The sequence below is a fragment of the Podarcis raffonei genome, chromosome 9, assembly GCF_027172205.1.
Source record: "Podarcis raffonei isolate rPodRaf1 chromosome 9, rPodRaf1.pri, whole genome shotgun sequence".
NCBI classification, from domain to species: Eukaryota; Metazoa; Chordata; class Lepidosauria; order Squamata; family Lacertidae; genus Podarcis; species Podarcis raffonei.
The window spans coordinates 51,014,823-51,033,782 of record NC_070610.1 but is presented as its reverse complement, the minus strand read 5'-3'; the positions used below and the strand labels follow the sequence as shown (position 1 = coordinate 51,033,782).

At 41.6% G+C, this 18,960-nt stretch overlaps 1 protein-coding gene across 7 annotated transcripts in view; it reads right to left on the bottom strand.

Annotated features, from left to right (window-relative positions):
* Positions 1-384: 384 nt before the first annotated feature.
* ANKRD50 (ankyrin repeat domain containing 50) overlaps positions 385-18,960 on the bottom strand; it is a 43,868-nt gene continuing 25,292 nt past the window's right edge. For all 7 annotated transcript variants that reach the window (XM_053403451.1, XM_053403457.1, XM_053403454.1 and 4 more), the window contains 2 exons: positions 4,049-7,599; positions 385-3,294 (listed from right to left, as the gene is read on the bottom strand). In XM_053403451.1, coding sequence (XP_053259426.1) covers positions 4,052-7,599 — 3,548 coding nt within the window. In that variant the 3' untranslated portion in view covers positions 385-3,294; positions 4,049-4,051. The remainder of the gene's footprint in view (positions 3,295-4,048; positions 7,600-18,960) is intronic.

Sequence of the window (18,960 nt, the reverse complement as noted above, 5' to 3'; positions counted from 1 at the left end):
CGGGGATTCGAACCGCCGACCTTCTGATTGGCAAGTCCTAGGCTCTGTGGTTTAACCCACAGCGCCACCCGCATCCCTTCGATTAATATTCTATTAATATTATAGAATAGAATAAATATAGAATATTAATATTCTACAGCTTTTTAAATGTGTCTGCAGAAAGGGGGAGTTATTGTTTTACTGTTTTAATTATTTACTTTTATCCTGTATTTTGTTCTGTGAACCACCCTGAGATCTTGTGATGAAGGGCTGCATATAAATCTAATAAATTGTAACAAGATACCACATTGTGTGTCCACATCCCTAACAGAATCCTATTTCCAAGCATGTTGGTACCTTTGTACCTAATATCGTTTTGCAGAGGATGAAAAAGGAGCAAGCAAATTGAAAACAAATGTCTGCTTGAAAAGCAAATATATTTATTATGCACTTTCATATACATAAGGATTTTTGCTTAATATAATACAAGAAATAAAATAAAAATTTTACAATGTGAAATTCAATGTACATTATAGGCTATTTACAATCCAATCCAGAAAAAAGTCTTAACTGTGCACCATGTTATTTGAAGAGTTTCAATGGAGGATAACGAGCATGAACAGACATTTGCATAGCAGCATAGTTGACAAGAGAAAATGATGCTTTAAGTAAAAACAAAGCCATTTCCCAATACTGATCATGACAAGGGTATCACTATAGTGTAAGATGCTAAGGTTTCAACAGGTAAATTTGCCATTCAATTCCCTTTTCAGGTGACTTCCCTGGCACACATATGGTTCAGATATTAATGCTCATCAGTCTTTTCCCTAGTCTCCAATTATGAATTGTGACACTTTCTTTAGTTTCCTCTAGGGATGATTTTGGATAATATAGGGAAAAGAAAGGTGAAAGCAGAACCAGAGATACAGAGATTTGTGAAACGAGAGAAAAAGTAAGAAGTCTTGAATTCTGCTGCATTATAGCTGATCAGCCCTGCCAAGTCATGGCTTAGCAGAACTGAGCCACACACATCAATTCACAATTGCAAAGAAGACAGACCTGCCAATAATTCAGGGTGATTAATTTTACCTTTTTTTGAGAGAGAGGCCACAAAAGCCAATATATTTTTTAAAAATCATACATTAAAGCAATGCGGAACAATCTCACACTCTTGTCAAATGGATATTTTTAAACAGAGAAACACATGCTGCATTCCTAAGCGTTTCTGAAAATGTGCAGGAACTTTTATTTTAATTATCTGAAAGGTAGCACTTTTCAGCTGACCTTCCTATAGCTGGTGTCTGTGTTTGGGCATGTTACCACCACCAGCTCTTTTAGAGACATTAAGATTATAGTCTGCTGAAAATCATGAAGACTTCTGCAATGCGTAGCCTTCTTGTGAAAATGGCCAGAAATATCACCATCTAGTCACAAGGTACATACTGTAATTTAAAAACACACAAATAAACAAATAAATATAATCTCAGCGACAGCCGAGATCCAGAGAGAAAGGCAGCCTTTAGGGATGTCTTTCTACAGATCAATACATCTAACATGAAAGAAGAGCTATATTCTTGTGCAGTGTTGAAAATATCCAGTACTTAAGTTCAGAGCAAGTTGGGAAGTAATGATTTGACACTCTTACCCAGCAACATTTTTACCTCCGTACTTAGGTCAAGAATGGGGAACCTTTGGCTCTCCAGATATTAAGACTGCAGCTCCCATCATTCCTGATCAAGATAGGCCTGATGGAGTGGGAGAGATAAAAATCTGGCCTGCCAGACGCTAACGATTCCCCACTCCTGTTTTACATGTAGAAGGGTCCATATCGAATCCCTTGCACTTTTAGATAACGCAGGGATAGAGAAACTGGGCTCCCCTTTGTTCTTGGACTACCACACCATTGGCCATGCTGACTGGGAATGATGGGAACGGGATGTCTGAAGGACCAGAGGCTCCTCACCCCTGAGTTAAAGGATCTCTGTTACAGGGCTGGGAACATACAGTGCTGGACTTAAGGGACCTAAGACCTGACTCCACCTGGAGCTATTTCATATGCTCATAAGCAAAACCAGATAAGTCACTTTGGGTTGCCCTGGGCAAGAGAAAGCAGCTAACGAATTTAAATAGTTACCATCATTTAAGTGGGTAGTATGAAAACTGGCCTTGATGCTGAAGAACTGTTCCTTCATAAACCACCTTCAAAACAAGTAGCAGAGAAAGGACCCAATAAATTGCACTGTCGTACTCCACCCCAGGCTGAAGGTAAGTACTGAAGTTAGCCAATACCATCACAAGAGTTGCTTTCCTTATGAGAAACATCTGAACAACACAGAAAACCAACTGTACATTACAGCAATGCAAATGTGATTTTACGTGTACAGAAGAGTAGCTTGTGTTTTGAGCCAGTTTACATATTCAAAATCTGCCCCACGTTACATGTTTGCTGTGGCTTCTGTTGCTTTACGCTCCCACGAGCAGATACAGAATGCAATGCATAAACCAGATTCTCCACAGCCTCAGACACTGATGTCTGAGACTGCAGTTGTGATTTCTGAGCTACCACAGGTGGTGTCGCCTGCTGCTGTGGCTGTTATCTGGGGATGGGCCAATTCACATTACCTATTCTCCATGCAAAGAGTACTCTCTGAGGACAGATGAGGTCTTTTATGTGGATTTTGATCATGGTGGACCCTGCAGCAAAACAACAAAAAGTCTAATGGCACCTAAAGTCCTACACCAAAAGTACGCCGCAACACTTCTAGAAGTGGGTTCAAATAATTAACGGGAACTCTAGCTTGGGTCAATGGAGGAGGGGTTCCCTTAGTCTTTGAGGTGACATTGAACATTCATTGTCTGTTTGACTGTGTGCAGAGTTTCTTTTGCACATGAATGTAAAATAAATACAGAAAGCATTGCTGTTTGTCACAAAGTCCACTGTGGCACATTTACACTGATAAAGCCTTCTGGAACAGAGAACTCAAATTTCTAGCTCTTAACAACTTTTCAGCTGTGTGAGTGGAAATACAACGTATCTTGTTCTGCTACTGAGGAAGAAAAGAAAGTGCTTATTCTGTGTAGTAAGTACAAAGTACACAAAATAATTTTTTTCTGAAGCACAGAAGGTTACATTTAAGAAGGCAGCCTTATTTTTTTCTTTAGGCACATTACAGTAATCAAGGTAACTGTACTGCAGTGATCACATTCGTAATTTTCAATGTGGTTCGACAAGCAAGACATGCTTTGATTCCAGCCCGGGTGACAAAACATTCCAGGCAGAAACTCTTCATTTTATTCATGGTGTCATGGAGCTGCCTTGAAAACAAAAAGAAAACAAAACATAAAATTGTTGCATTCTAAGTAGATCATCTCAAAACTATGAATAAGCTGCTGTATGTGGCAATCTATCTGATGCAGTCGTGATCACTGAAAATCTTGTACCTTAAATTTGCTTATGCATTTTCTTTTGCAGGGACCAAGTTTGAAATGATAACACACACAGGGTCAGATAGCATGTTATTATGCTGCTTCCATAAACAGCACCATGCCAAGCAGTACAGCTTCAATAACAATGGTAGCTTGGCCATTCAATATGAGAGAAAATTCATTTTCTTAAAATATATGTGAAGCATATGCATCAAATAACTCATGTTGTTGTTGTTGTTGCTAATAATAATAATAATAATAATAATAATAATAATAATAATAATAATTTAAATGCACACATAGCATCCAGAAATTGGTCAGAGGTGGCTGACAGATTGGTGTGCCAGACAGTTATCAGTCAGTGCTTTTGAGCAGAAACTGAGCTACACGACCCCACACTCTTATTGGTGGGAGTTGTGCAGAGGCATTGGAGAGAAGACTATTGTTATCAATGTGGATGCAATATGATGAGACTTACATGGGACGCCTCTGGCCTGTTAACACCATGAGCATGTAAGGTACTGATCTGGCTGCCCCCTGCCTCCAATCCTCTTGCACAATGGTCATTGGTAAGGACATGAAGTCTTCTCCCCCTTAGCTTCTGATGCCTATTTGCATTGCCACCCTGCTGAAAGTGCCTCACCTCTTACAATGGTGTTTCCTTCTTATAGTTGAAGCTTGGGTCATTCCCCTCAATTTGAAGTTTTAAGGCTTGCTTAAGGCTCAGCTCCGTCTCTGCAGAAGGATAGCCTTCCAAAACCTCCTGATGCCCTCGGTCCTGTACTGTTCGTGGGACAGAAACTCTGCCAAGAAAAACCTGATTGCTCTGAAGGTGGTAGTTTGGATTAGTCATTATTCCATTTCTCTTTTTCTGCTCCCCACTTTGTTGGTGGATCAGGAACTGCTGTTGAGACCGGCAAACTTCCTGATGGGCTGGAGGGACTAAAATTTTACACTGAGTGTCACTAGGCATTGATTTAAGGGGCACGCCGGCCCCACATTTGGCAACAGGTATCCTTTTATCAAACTGAGTCATTTCATATTCAAGGACTTTTGGTTGAGAGGAGGTGCTCTGTTTCACCTTTTTCCCAGCAGACCCGGATTTGTTGGAATTCTCAGTTTTCCCCGTTTTGCTGGCTTTTGTGGATTTCAAGCTGGGCTTCACCTGGCTCCATTCAAATTCGCTGTTTGGCGAACTATGATTCTGACTTAAGGAATGAGTTGTAGAGGAAGGAGAAACAATAGACTGCCTACTTCTACTGCGGGGTAACGAATGCTGCTGTATTTGTTCCGTAAAGGACATACTGTGGAAGCTGTCGATCGGTACTGTCTGGGCAGTTGCTGTAGATGAAGTTGTGCGTAGAGAAGAGTTTTTTGAGCTTTTTAATGAATTATTGGATAAGGAGGACTTCTGCCGATCAACTGTCGAATCGGGAGATTCAGAAGGAGAACTAAAGGCATGAGCTGGCCCATTAGACAAGCCACGCAAAGCAGGCTGCGTATCTCCCCCACCAGTGCTCCCCGAACTATTGGATTTTATGGTTAAGGATTGCATCTTTGAAGATGCCGACTGCAAAGGTTTTTGTTCCATTGTATGGACCGGAGAAGGAGTGCAGCCATTTAGAGTAGAAGCACCATATTTTTCCAGTAATTTAATTATCTGCGTGTGTCCATTTTTTGCAGCTACGCGCATAGCTGTGCGCCCAAATTGATCCGCATGATTTGGATCAGCACCGTGCTCCAGTAATATCTGCACAACATCGATGTGCCCTTCTTGGGCTGCAATGCAGAGTGCAGTAGCACCCTGATTGCACGTATGGTCCACTAGGGCCCCACGCTCTATCAAAAGCTGAACTACTTTGACATGGCCCTGCCATGCTGCAGACTGCAAAGCTGAGCGTTTCTCATTGTCTGCGGCATTCACATCAGCATGGTACGTTATCAGCATCTGTACCATCTCCACATGGCCCTGCCAGCAGGAAACATGGAGCGCTGTCCTTCCTTCAGCATCACTGGCTTCGACATTTGCACCATTTTCTAAAAAATACTCAGCCATTGTTAGCTGGTTTTCTAGAGCCAAGATATAAAGCGTTGGCCGGCCATCAGCATCTTTGTAATTCACATCAGCTCCGTGACTGAAAAGTAGCTCAACAATGTCTCTATGGCCTTCTAAAGCAGCAACACGGAGAGCGTTTCTCCCATCATAGCCCCTGTGATCAATGTTAGATTTGTTCTCCAGCAAGGTCTGCACACAATCATAGTGACCTTCCTGGGCAGCCAATATGAAGGCTATGCGCCCGTCATTATCAATTTCATTTGTTCGAGCACCTTGTTCTATAAGTGCTTCACATATCAACCTGTGTCCTTCAAAAGCTGCCATGTGCAAAGGTGTCCATCCTGCATCATCCCTATGATTCTCATCCAGCCCTCTATCCAGCAGAGTCCGTACTACTTCAACATTGCCTTGTGCAGAGGCTATACTAAGAACCGTCCGTCCTTCACTATCAATGCTATCCACAGCTGCCCCCCAAAACAAAAGAGTATTTACAACTGATGCATGGCCCATGGAAGCTGCAGCAAGAAGAGGAGTGCGGCCATTGTTGTCCGTATGGTCTACATCTGCTCCACCTTCCAGAAGCAAGTCCACAACATCTACATGTCCTTCGTAGGCTGCCACTAGCAGTGGGGTCATGCCATCTTTGTCACAATGGTCCACCTCAGCACCCCGGTCAATTAAAAGGCTCACAACTGAAGCATGTCCTTTACTGGCAGGTACACAAAGAGCAGCAACAGAGAGGGCAGTCCTTCCATCCACATCCTCATGGTTTACTTCTGCTCCGTGGTCCAACAGATGCTCCACAATCTCTTTATGCCCCATGTATGCTGCTGCAATTAAAGCAGTTCTACCTTCATTATCCGCTTTGTTGACCTCAGCCCCATGTTGCAACAGATTCAGCACGATATCTTCATGGCCTCCCCAAGCTGCTGCTCTCAAGGCTGTCCGACTGTCAGCGTCTGCACAGTCTACTTTTACTCCAGCATAGAGGAGTGCAGAAACCACCTCGGTATGCCCGCCCCAAGCTGCCGATCGCAGGGCTGTCCACCCATCATGGTCCGTGTGATTTATGTTAGCACCGCACCCAATCAAACAGTTGACAACTTTGGTGTGGCCCTGCCGAGCAGCTAGAGTAAGTGCGGTCTGCCCATGCGTGTCTTCAATCTCTAAATCTGCTCCTCTGGAAACTAGCAGATTGACTACATCAAGATTGCCACTATATGCAGCGTTAGCCAAGAGTGTTCTACCATTCGAGTCACACTGGTTTACCGAAGCACCATTATCCAATAGAGTCCGAATAGAATCTTCTCTTTCCAAAGCCTGCCGTACAATGCAAGATGTCCGATCGTCCTCACTGTTGACATGAGCACCAGCTTTTACCAGCAACTGTAAAACTTCTTGTTCTTTGGGGATCAACGTTGACAAAGAGTCTTTGACAGGCGTACCATTCCAGATCATCCACAAAGCCAGTTCAGAGGTTTCCAGTTGCAAGTTGGAATCAATTAGGTGCAAAGCAAATTCTTGAGCCTCCAGAGGTGATAAATCCTTGGCTCGACAGGTGTAACTCATTGCAAGCATTCTGTGCCCTTCTGCTGCGTTGCACAAATATTTTTGTGTACAGTGCTTTACATCCAACAGCCATTCTGCAAAGCTGTAGTGAAAAAGAATCTTTGTGTTTCCGAGACCATCGACAAGAACTTTCGACAGAACATCTAGCTTACGCTGGAAGTCCTCCATAGATAATGCCATGTTTTTGGTCCATACTGCATGGAACAATTCAACTGTAGTTAGTGGCCTGCAAGCAGCAAGGATTACATTCAGAATAGGTTGGACCTTTGCAAACTGTTTTCTCACAAAAAGTCTTTGACAAAGCCAAAGATAGAGGCCGTTGAGTGTCCCAGGGATATCGCGGATTTCTCGTAACATGATAAAGTTTTCCACTACTCCATCTAGGACACGCTCAAGATACAGAAAACATCCACTGCTCTTAATGTGAAGCTGATTCAACATTTCTGCAGTTTCTTTTGTGAGATGTTGTCTCAGTGCTTCTTCTTGATCTAAGCGATGAAGAATATACTGTTGGACATCTTTCACGATGTAAGCCTTTCGGAGATCATCAAGGCTTATCTTTCGAAAGCCTATAAGAAAAAAGGAAAGAGGGGAGGAAAGTAAGTTTTTCTGAAATTTAGTTGCAAACAAGCTTATAATCGCTCATTGTATTTTTGTTGTTCTCAAGACGGTAGAAATGCTATTCTCCTTAAAAAGTGAAAGGGAGATGCCATTGAAAAGGTCTACCTAGTCACAATAATGTAGTACACATATGTGCCACCTACATGTTGCTGAACCATCACTCCCATCAGCCTCTACAAGCATGGACAATGACCAGGAAATGATGCGAATTGTAGTTCACCAATATCTGGAGGGCAAAAGATTTCCCGTATCTGATGTAGCAGAAGGACAGAATATGGTGTTTGATTTGAAGATATGAGCTCAGTGTTGCTGTTTGCCCTTGGAAATAGTGTCTGGTTTTGGCATTCCTCCAAGAACCTTTTTTTCCCCCCAGACTTAGAAAACATTACACAGTCTGCACGTACTTTTCTGGAACCAGTTCCAGAATGAAAGTAACAGCAAAGTTTCAAGTGGATGAATTTAAGACTGCTTTTATATAGCTATTGCAACCTCAGCTCTCTTTTTGCAATCAACTAACTTCAGCTGTTCTGGTTAGTAATTTGCATACTGTTCCTGAGAGTCACCTAATCGTTAACGATCTGTGGGTTTCAACTTACGATGGTCAATAAGGCCAAATTATATTGTGGGTGAAAGCTGTTAAATGATCAACAGTCCACCCCAGTTTAAACCATGTATCCAGGGGGCTATAATAGTTAGGTTGCAATTGTTTTGAGTCATGTTTATTGTGTTTACAGCACTCTGGGATCAAAGTGCTCCACTTTCCAATAAACCTTCTTTTGGGGTATAATGGGATGAAGGAATCCAGCTGGAATGCTCAAGTCCTATGGGCAAGAGTGCTGCAGTAATACTAAGGGACACGAGAGATTTTTACAGCTGTTGTGCTGACTGCTGGAATTTACAGTGTCCAAACACAGCAGAGGTCCAAGGCTGGGTGGATTCACAAACATGCAGCAAACAAGTTATGAAAGGATAATTTGATTCTGGATAGAAACAGGCAATCACTCCAAAATTTTGGGAGAGATTATCAGCCACATGTGTCCACTGTCAGCTGCTTTCTGATAAGCACTTGCTACCTGATAACCACAGTTTGTGCATTTGGTCAAAGGTTGGGGAATGTCTGGAGCACAGGCCAATATGGGCCTGGCAGCCTCCCCAGTTTGGGTAAGCCATGACCATCTACCCTACATGTGACTTCACACATTCACACAAGTAAGAGAGGGGCTTGCCCAAAGCCTAAATCTGTAGCCTAATCTTCCCCTGACTGTGCAACACAAACAGACTCCAGCTTTTATTCTGTTAACTGTGATCATGCCAGAAGTGAAATGCAATTAAGCATTTGATTTTGAAAATGAAGATGCACAACACAGGCTACTTATGCAATTTTAATGGAACTAAAGTAGCACTTCGGCATAGCAGAACCATGCTATCACGACAACATTCCAGGAGAAGTCACCGAATCTAGGAGTTGAAAGGGTGTCCTCTGAAGATTTATCATTTCTCCCAAGCCCTTTAGTGTTCAATACTCCAAGGACAAGATCATAAATCTAATACCTTACATTAATCATCTAAAGACAAGATAATTTGCTAACCTATTTTATGTTGTTGGCTACTGGAAATCCTTAACAATGTGTGAACAAGCAAAGTGACAGAATGGGCACGTACGATTCATAAGACATTTTTCACGGCATGGAATAGCAAACAGCCGCTCCATCACTAAATACTTCTGGGGAAGCATGAGAACTCTCTAAGATAAATATTCACCAACTGTTTGCCAAGGCCTAATCTGTATACAGGGACGCGGGTGGCGCTGTAGGTAAAACCTCAGCGCCTAGGACCTGCCGATCGCATGGTCGGCGGTTCGAATCCCCGCGGCGGGGTGCGCTCCCGTCGTTCGGTCCCAGCGCCTGCCAACCTAGCAGTTTGAAAGCACCTCCGGGTGCAAGTAGATAAATAGGGACCGCTTACCAGCGGGAAGGTAAATGGCGTTCCGTGTGCTGCGCTGGCTCGCCAGATGCAGCTTGTCACACTGTCCACGTGACCCGGAAGTGTCTGCAGACAGCGCTGGCTCTCGGCCTATAGAGTGAGATGAGCGCACAACCCTAGAGTCTGGCAAGACTGGCCCGTACGGGCAGGGGTACCTTTACCTTTACCTAATCTGTATACAGCAGGGATGGAGATGCAGGTCTCAGACTCCTGGGATACTCCTGAGGCCACATCCCTCTTCTAGGCTACACACCCCTAACCAGCCTTCTCCACACTCTCCTCCAGAGTTTCTGCCTGTCTAGAAAATGTCACTGAACTGTGAAAACACTTCTTGCTTGGCAGGAATGTAGTTTATTGTACAAAGTTAAGAGTCACAACTTTTGTTTCTTTTTCTTTTCAGTAATACAGTCGTACCTTGGAAATTGAGCAGAATCCGTTCCAGAAGTCTTTTCGACTTCCAAAACATTCGAAAACCAAAGAGCGGCCTCCTGAAGCTGCGGAAGCCCTGTTGAATCTTCAGCTTCCAAAAATAGTTTGCAGACCAGATCAGTCACTTCTGGGTTTGCAACGTTCGGGAGCCAAAACGTTCGGGAACTAAGCTGTTCAACTTTCAAGGTACAACTGTACATACATGTCACTTTGTTTATGACAGCTAACGGACAGCAAAACCAGAAGACAATAAGGTAACAAGCAGGAGTTGCTGGATGTGTGTGTGTGTATATATTCCAATCCCTTATTTGAACTTCACCATCCACGCTAAACTAGCTAGCCACCAGTTTTCCACTGTGATTCAGCAACAGTCAGCACTGGCATTATCCCTATATGGTTTGGCACTCAGATCTAGTATACCTGGAAGACGGAAAATGTGTCCACCTGGAAGCATCCTGAAAATGTATCTTAACATATTGAAATAAAATTGCCTGGTATACACATGCAAAGGCTCACAGTCTCTCTACTACGCCCAGCCACACCTAGCTGTTCTCATGTCACTCAACCCAGTTGATAGCCAGGCAGATTTGAACTCTGAATCAATCTTGCATTTTGTTGAATGTATCTAGACGCTAAACAAGTCTAAACAAAATTATGTAAGATTCCTTGCCAACTGCTTCTGACTAACTCATAAAACACACACACTTATATTAGGCTTGCATGGACAATAAAGATAAAATATTATAGGAAAACTCATTATGTTGCAAAGCCTGTCTCACGAATTCTTGAACTCAGCAAGTCAGGAACAGCAGAGACAACTTACAATCTCACGACAGAACTTCTGCATTGTTTAGATTTTTCCTACAGCACATCATCTTTTCCCCAACAGGAGCTCAAAAATCCATTTCCTTGATTTATTAAATTTGCTTCCAGCTCTGTAAACAAATCCATACCAAATTTAGCTTCTGGCATCTCACAGGGGTCTTGGGTCATTTTAAGAAGTATATGGGCAGTATGCATTCTATGAAGAACAAAATACCTCCTTTGGTCTTTAATCTAACAAAAATGCTTTACCAGTGAAAACAAAACAGGAGCCTTGTGGCACCTTGAAGGCACACAAATTTATAGCAGCATAAGCTTTTGAGGACATGATAAATCTGTGTGTCTTCAATGCGCCACAAAGCTGTTTTCCTTTTTACAACAGACTAACAAGGCTGCTTTTGGGAACTACAATGCTGAATTTTATTATCTTGGATCTGTTTGCCTCTTAATCCTATGCATTATGGAAAATTCCAAACAACCCTTGTTCATATTTCTTCTTCACTCAATGCATCTTAAATATGTAATCTAAATGATGAGGCAATATTCCAGTGCCTTAAGTATGAATAATTTACATTGCCAAGCTAAGCTGATCTAAGTAGAATTAGACATTTATAATAACATTTTATGCATACCTACTCATAAGGAACTAATCTCTCAGCAGTGAAATATTAATCAGAAAACCAAAGCCCCTCCTTACACAAGGCCATTTGAGTGAGGACTGAAGTTAAAACAGCCTGTGCACAGAGGACATTCACAGAAGCAGAATACGAGAGAAGTTGCCAGAACAGGGTTAACTAAGTTTTTGAATTGTGTACAGAGGCTGACATTTATACCTGGCACAAAACAATTAGAATGCAATTCCTTTGAAATATAGTGAACTTCCCAGCCTGCTATAACTTCTAAAAACCCATTCAAATGCATTTTTTGAATACAGTGGTACCTCTGGATATGAATGGGATCCGTTCTGGAGCCCAGTTCGCACCCAGAAGCAAACGTAACTAGCAAGGCACATCTGCGTGTGCATGCGTGTGCCACTTTTCACCGCTTCTGCGCATGATGTCATTTTGAGCGTCTGCGCATGCGCAAGCGGCGAAACCCGGAAGTAATGCGCTCCATTACTTCCGGGTTGCCGCGGAGCGCAACGCAAACGCACTCAACCCGAAGCGCATTCAACCCGAGGTATGACTGTATAGAAAATGGCTGCTTGGAATGCATTTATTTGTAAAGTTTCATCGGAGGCAACATTTCATTGGATGAGGCATCCATGCAGCTTGTTCACCAGAGAAGATTGACGTTCTATCTGTTTGGAGGGTGCTAAAGGGACTTATCATAGACCAGTGTTATATTTTATATACACTGGTTGGAGAATTTGTCATTTAAGGTATTATGAGTGAGCTTCACAACTCAAAGCAGCCAGGCTGCCACTTTCAAAAACAAGCATCCTGTTTTAAAGCCCTTGTTACTAAAATCTTCATGTGTTCTTCATGTGAAACAGAGTTTATCCAACTGGAGCTTGCATTTCAGCAAAACATTGTAAATCCAAGTATCTCTATCTATATATTTACAATACATGCCTACTCTGAAAAAAAGGTCCATGGGCAGAGCAATGCAAAGAGCATAAACCTCTTCCTCTGCACATCAATACTTCGATTCTAGAGGTAGAATGCAGAAGCCTATGGAAGTAAGTTTCGGGAACTCTCTTCCCTCCACCAACCTGAGTACACAAGGAACCTGGTGGACCAGACTAAAAGCCCATCAAACCAGCAACCTGTTCTCACAGTGGTCAGCCAGATTCCTGCAAGCAGGACATGAGTGCAACAGCACTCCCCCAATTTGTGATTCCCATAAGCTGGCATTTAAAAGCATATCAACTGACACAGCAGGTAATACATAGCTGTTATGGCTAGTAGCCACTGATAGCCTGACCCACTGAGGGTTCTCTATATGTACATTTAGTGGCATTCTGATCAAAACAGCTGCAAACAGAATGAAGGCTACTCCAGTACACAAATGCTCAGTGCAACTTAAGGCCACACAGTTTAAGATATCAGTGACCCACAACTAATATACCTCTAAAATAGATACTATGCAAGGAGAACAGAGTGCGGTGCCATCGTTCAATGGCGGAGCATGTGTGCTTTGTGTAAAATGTCCCAGGATCCATGTCTGGCACTTCCAGGTAATGTGAAAAGTTTCAGCCTACAAGCTTGGAGAGCCACTGTCAATCAGAGCAGACCAACACTTTGAACAAACAGTCTGGGTTGATATAAGGCCCTTTTGCTTTGTGCTTTGGAAACAAAGTGAGCCAATATGATATAATGCAGGATGTTGTTTCTATGATCCTTATTAATGGTAGCACTTGATTCACCTATCAATAGTTAATCTTTCCAATGAAAAGAAAAGGGATGTATGGAAGGATTTGCACCGTCTTAAAACATTCCACTGGTGAGAAACTAGATTTGCCCTTCAGCCCTGGAGATGTGCCAGTTAGATTAGATACACATTAGTGAGGAAATTGCTGCCGTTTTAATGTTACAGCCAGAATAATATTAAACACTTCAGGCAATGGTGCTGTTTTCAAAGTTTGTCATTGTCATAATTGAATTGCAAAATTTTAGCCTTCTCCTACAGTAAGCTTTAACTTGGAAAATCTCCTCTTGGCTTCCGTAACCATTCTGTTTAATGCATCACAAAACCTCTAAGAACTATCTGTCTACATTTGCAATTTTCATTTGTGTTCTTTTCTGGGTAGATTAGATATGTTGCTCTTCAAGCAATGTTGCTACCATGCTTTCTTGTGTCTTTGTTTTCATCTTCCAGTTTATCTACTTATCTCCTGCCATTGTCTGAACCAAACAATGAAGCTGTCTGGAACAGATTTCTATGTTATGACTTTTGTGTAGACAAATCACATTTAACTGGTGATCAGCTACCCACGTCTACTATTGCTCTCTGTAATTAAGAGAAGCATATATGTAGTGCTTGAACATATGTGCTTTATTATGTATACTCCAATGACAAACCTTTCCCCTTCCTACAGAAAAAGCATTGGGGTTGTATCCAATTGTGTGTGGCCTTCCCTTTGAAGAAAGCAAAGGTTGGACATTTTACAAGAACTCTGGGGAGGGAGGGGAATCACATGGGGGAGCATGGTTCTATTATCTGTAAAGGTCATCCACCAGGGCAACCAAAGCTGGCTAAGTCCCATGGCCAGGTCTGAACCCAGATAATAACAGATCTAAATAATTATTTTCAAATAATTAAAAAACTTTGACATTAAACACAACAGCATATTTAATGCATCACCTAGTCCGGCTCTACAGGAGAAAAATATGCAGCACCACACCGTTTCCCCACAAAGGTGCCAGAAAGTCAACCACAGCAGCAATCCTACGAATCTGAGGTTTAAGTTTATCTCATATAATTCGGCTGCAGTGAGCCAAGGCATAGTCCTAGTTCCTGCAACAATTCCACATTTGTGCTTTGCACTTATCCTTTTTGAAATCCATCTGTTTCGAATGCCTGAACACAAAACCTGAACACAGTCATCTTAAAAATGACCATGCAAATGCATGGTGCTAGCATCAATATTTCCTATCGCTAAGGGACTCTATCGACATAATTTCATGAGATCATCCTACTTGTTGCATGCAGCTGGCCTGATCCTTCTGCACTGATACTGCAATGCAACTTTGATGGATAACATATTCCTCCCTGCCTCCCTCCCAAAACAGTAATGAAAATTTTGAGCGAAAGAGTTTTGAAGAGCCTGTGGGACCCTATTAATAACTTCTCTCAAATGTGAATGTTTGCCTTTTAGCAACATTCTTTGTCCTTCCTGCTTTGTTTACATGAGATCTTATCTTGGGATAACAGCCTCTGACCTTGCTTCAAGTCAGCCTAACTTGATTAGGAGATGCAGACACCATCCTGAAGCCAAGAATTCAAAGCAAAAAGATCAACTTGGAAATAATCAAAGACTTTTGATTGGCCTTGCTGTTCATCTCAAGATAAGTGAGTATGTAAACAACAGCAGAGTTTATCTCTGGTGGAGGGAGCCCGCATTTCCACAGGGATCTGTGAATGGCCCAAGAGAGTCTGCAAACAGCACACAGTAATGTTTTGTTTGCATAACTGCCTTAAATTCTGTATGTGTGCCATGCTTGCCCTGGAGACTTGCTCACAAATCTTACCTCCATCCTAAGTGCAATTGTGTAGCAAAGGGCAGCTGTATGTGAAGGATGGAACACCTTCCTGGCTCAATACAGTTTTTACACCAGTGTTGGCAGATCATCATTTGTCACTTACAAAGAAAAAAGTAACTTACTAAGGATTAAGAGCCACAGGCATAGTATAAAATCAAGAAAACCCATGATAATGGCCCATAAACATACTGAGCAAAAACAATGGACAGAAAATAATATTTCTCATATAATATGTTAAATGCCTGGGAAACTTTTAGTGTTTTAGCTTGGCACCAAATTGTGAACATTTCACAAATGGGGAGCCACAACAGAAAAGTCTCTCACCCTGCTCTCCTGCTCTCAGGTGGGGCACCCAAAGGACAGCTTCATATGAAGACCAAACAGTTCATATCTGAAGTTCTCCCAATATACTAGAAACTTCTACCACACCACCATTCTAAAAACAGTCAACCCTGAAGTAAGTGCCCCATTAAAACAACCAGGATTTCTGGTATATAGGCAAAGGAATGAAAAATGTCTTATAAGTCATGTAAAGTGGAACCCTTTGATACATGTACACATAAGAAAATGCTCACTTCAAATGAGGAAATTCCTCTCTTCTACACAGCTTTGACAAACACCCTACCCACTCGAACTCAGGATGCAAGGGAGAAATGTGCTAAGAGGAAGGCATGCTTGGCATATCCACACCGTGATCAACTCCTGCCTGGAAACCAATGTCTCCCCACTGTGGAAGGACGTGTGGATCCAAAATTGGCCTCCACAGTCACCTATGGACTCATTGTTAAAACGGTGTTTATGGAAAACAATCTTACTCGGCTACGAGTGACAGAAGAAGAAGAAGAAGAAGAAGAAGAAGAAGAAGAAGAAGAAGAAGAAGAAGACCCATATGATGGTTTTGTAGGTTAGCTAATTTGGTCCAGTGAAGCTCCTGTAGATCAGCTGAATGAATTACACAGGGGACCACATGACTGCATCACACTGAACAAGCCCCTGAAAAATACCTGTATTGCTGTCTCTTCTCCCCATTCTGGAATTTAATTAGCAGTTACCAACATGGTGGAACTGTACCAAAGCTTTAATAAAACGTTTTGTCTCGCTTCCCAATACAGTGCTAGCTAGTTTCAACTGTTAAATCTTTTTACTTATCAGGAAAGTTGTTAAGCATCATTTGTTGCCACTGCTAAGAAAGATTTATTTTAAGTAGCTAACATGCAGCATATTTTATGATGTCCCTATTAGTAGGACTGAAATGTGAAAATAACAATAGTTTTTAAAAATGCATCTGGACAGCTTAGAAATAGTCTAGATGCAACTTTGATTATTTTTCCAAAATAAAAGGCAGGCTAATAACAGAAATATTGTAAAAATGAATTTGCCTGCTAAAAATGTGTTGGATGAACATCTAAAAATAACTTCCTTTGAGAAACTTGACACTTGGCAAGCAAGCAAGTATACCATGATAAATTAATAGCTTCAGGTATTTTAGAATCAGACGCTTATTGAAGCTACTTGGCTTTGAGGCACAGGTGGTATTTTAATGCCTTCTTTTTAAAAATGCAACTGTTTATAAACACTTACAGTCAAGTACAAAATGCTTTTTCTAGCATTCATTTCAATGGACATATTTTGAACTTAATCATTTTTTATTCATAATGATCACAAATTGGAACAAAATTGTTACCAAGGGTTACAGACGTTAATTGCATAATCTCAAACTTAATTTACTGCATTCATAGTACAGTAAGTAATTTTTCAATAAGAAGGCAAAATCAAGGAAAGATTAAACACTTAAGCCTCACTGATATCAACTGGACAGTGCAAATCCATCAATATGACTTCTAAAATGTTTTGACATTGGCTACAGCTGATGTTATTAATAATTTCCATAATAATTTTAATGTAGGAAGTGTCTTCACTCAGAATCCCATGCATTGTCATAAAACTCAGGGGGGGAATTGTGCTTCTCAGTCCATCCATAGTGGTAGTTCATGTGCTTTCTGTACTTGAGACACTGAATAACACTTGTCAGTCAGAGCAGATGATACTATGCTCAGTGGGCGGATGTTCCAATTTGATATGACAGCTTTTTATATGTTCACATCATAGGTACTTGGGTTTACATCCCAAATATTGAGAATGTGTTGTCTAAAACTGTCACTTCTTGTACATAGCTATCTTCCTATTTGTAGGTGACTTTTCAGCCCACAGGTTGTTTTGATTTTTCTTTGTCTGTATATTTCCAATATTTAGGCAGTGTTTTATGGTGGTGACAAGAATCTGGGAAATCTAGAGGTAAAGTAAGTGGGGCTGTACAGGCCACTCTGTTCCATTTGGTCTCACTGGCACTCAATTGTAGCTTCATTGCGTTCTGTTTTGTGTGCATTTCTTTTTTCAGAATCCACAAAACATTTAAATGGCATGCATTTTGTAAGCAATTTTTTTTTTACAGAAAATATGCACCTTTCAATGCTTTGAAAATAAATAAAATGCATCTACAGTGGTACCTTGGGATGAGAACAGGATCCGTTCCGGAGCCCCGTTTGCATCCTGAATGTAACGTAAGATGTGACGGCGCGTCTGTGAATGCCGCGTTTTGCCGCTTCCGCGCATGACGTCATTTTGAGCGTCTGCGCATGCAGCGAAACCTGGAAGTAACGCGCTCTGTTACTTCCAGGTTGTCGCGGAGCGCAACCCGAAAGCGCTCAACCTGAAGCAAATTCAACCCGAGGTATGCATTGCAAAAATGACAGAAAGAAGAGAGCAATGTGAATAGGAGTTGCATTCCGACCCACAAGCAAATTCGGCATCATCATATCAGACTGGTCTTCTGAGAAAAACAGACCAAATGAATTCCTCCCTCCTCCTCCTCTGTTGTTTAGCTATGATCCTTTCCTCTTGCAAGGTACAAAAATGCATGCATGCTGTGAAATACATGCTATGAAAACTATGCAAAAGTTATATTTCAAATTGCCTTAGCTCTGCAATTTGCTCACTACTCAAAATTATGAGTGTGTTTGCCTATAAAGAAGGGGAACCTTCCCTTTTCATCTTCTGAAAATAAACTGCTCCACCCAGTAACCAACTACATACTAACATACTTCTGGAAAGTTCTCGACCTTCAGTCGTCTTAAACAAAGACACATGTGTACACATTGGATGGAAGAAGCAACATATCTGAAATGGATCGAGGGAAGGCAGGAGAATTATGCAATACGGGAGCAGCAGCAGGAGGAACAAAAAAGAAAACACTGAAAAGAGGAGAGGACAATGCTGCTCACAGTGCAAATGCACGTATTTATTCTCAGGCTACAGAGGAAAGCAATCATGGCTGCTGCAACTACTTTTAAGAAAAAGCCTATTGTGCATGTATAAAATTACCGTATTTTTTTGCTCTATAAGACGCACCAGACCATAAGATGCACCTAGTTTTTAGAGGAGGAAAACAAGAATAAAAATATTCTGAATCCCAGAAGCCAGAACAGCAAGAGGGATCACTGCACAGCAAAAGCAGCGATCCCTCTTGTTGTTCTTGCTTCTGGGATAGCTGCGCAGTCTGCATTCGCTCCATAAGAAGCACACACATTTCCCCCTACTTTTTAGGAAGGAAAAAGTGAGTCTTATAGAGCAAAAAATATGGTATATACAAGACACTACACACGCTCCATTAACTTGTGAATTAAATTAAGTGAATCACCCAAATTTGCATGCCTCATTTTTTAAGAAATATATGAAATAGTGAAGGGGAAAAGGATTTAAATCAATTATGAAACAAGACCTTTTTATCAGAGACTGAAAGATCAGCTCCAACCCTGAATGATGCGCCTATAGCAAGTATCAGGAGCAACCAGATTCAGTGGGTGAGGCTGT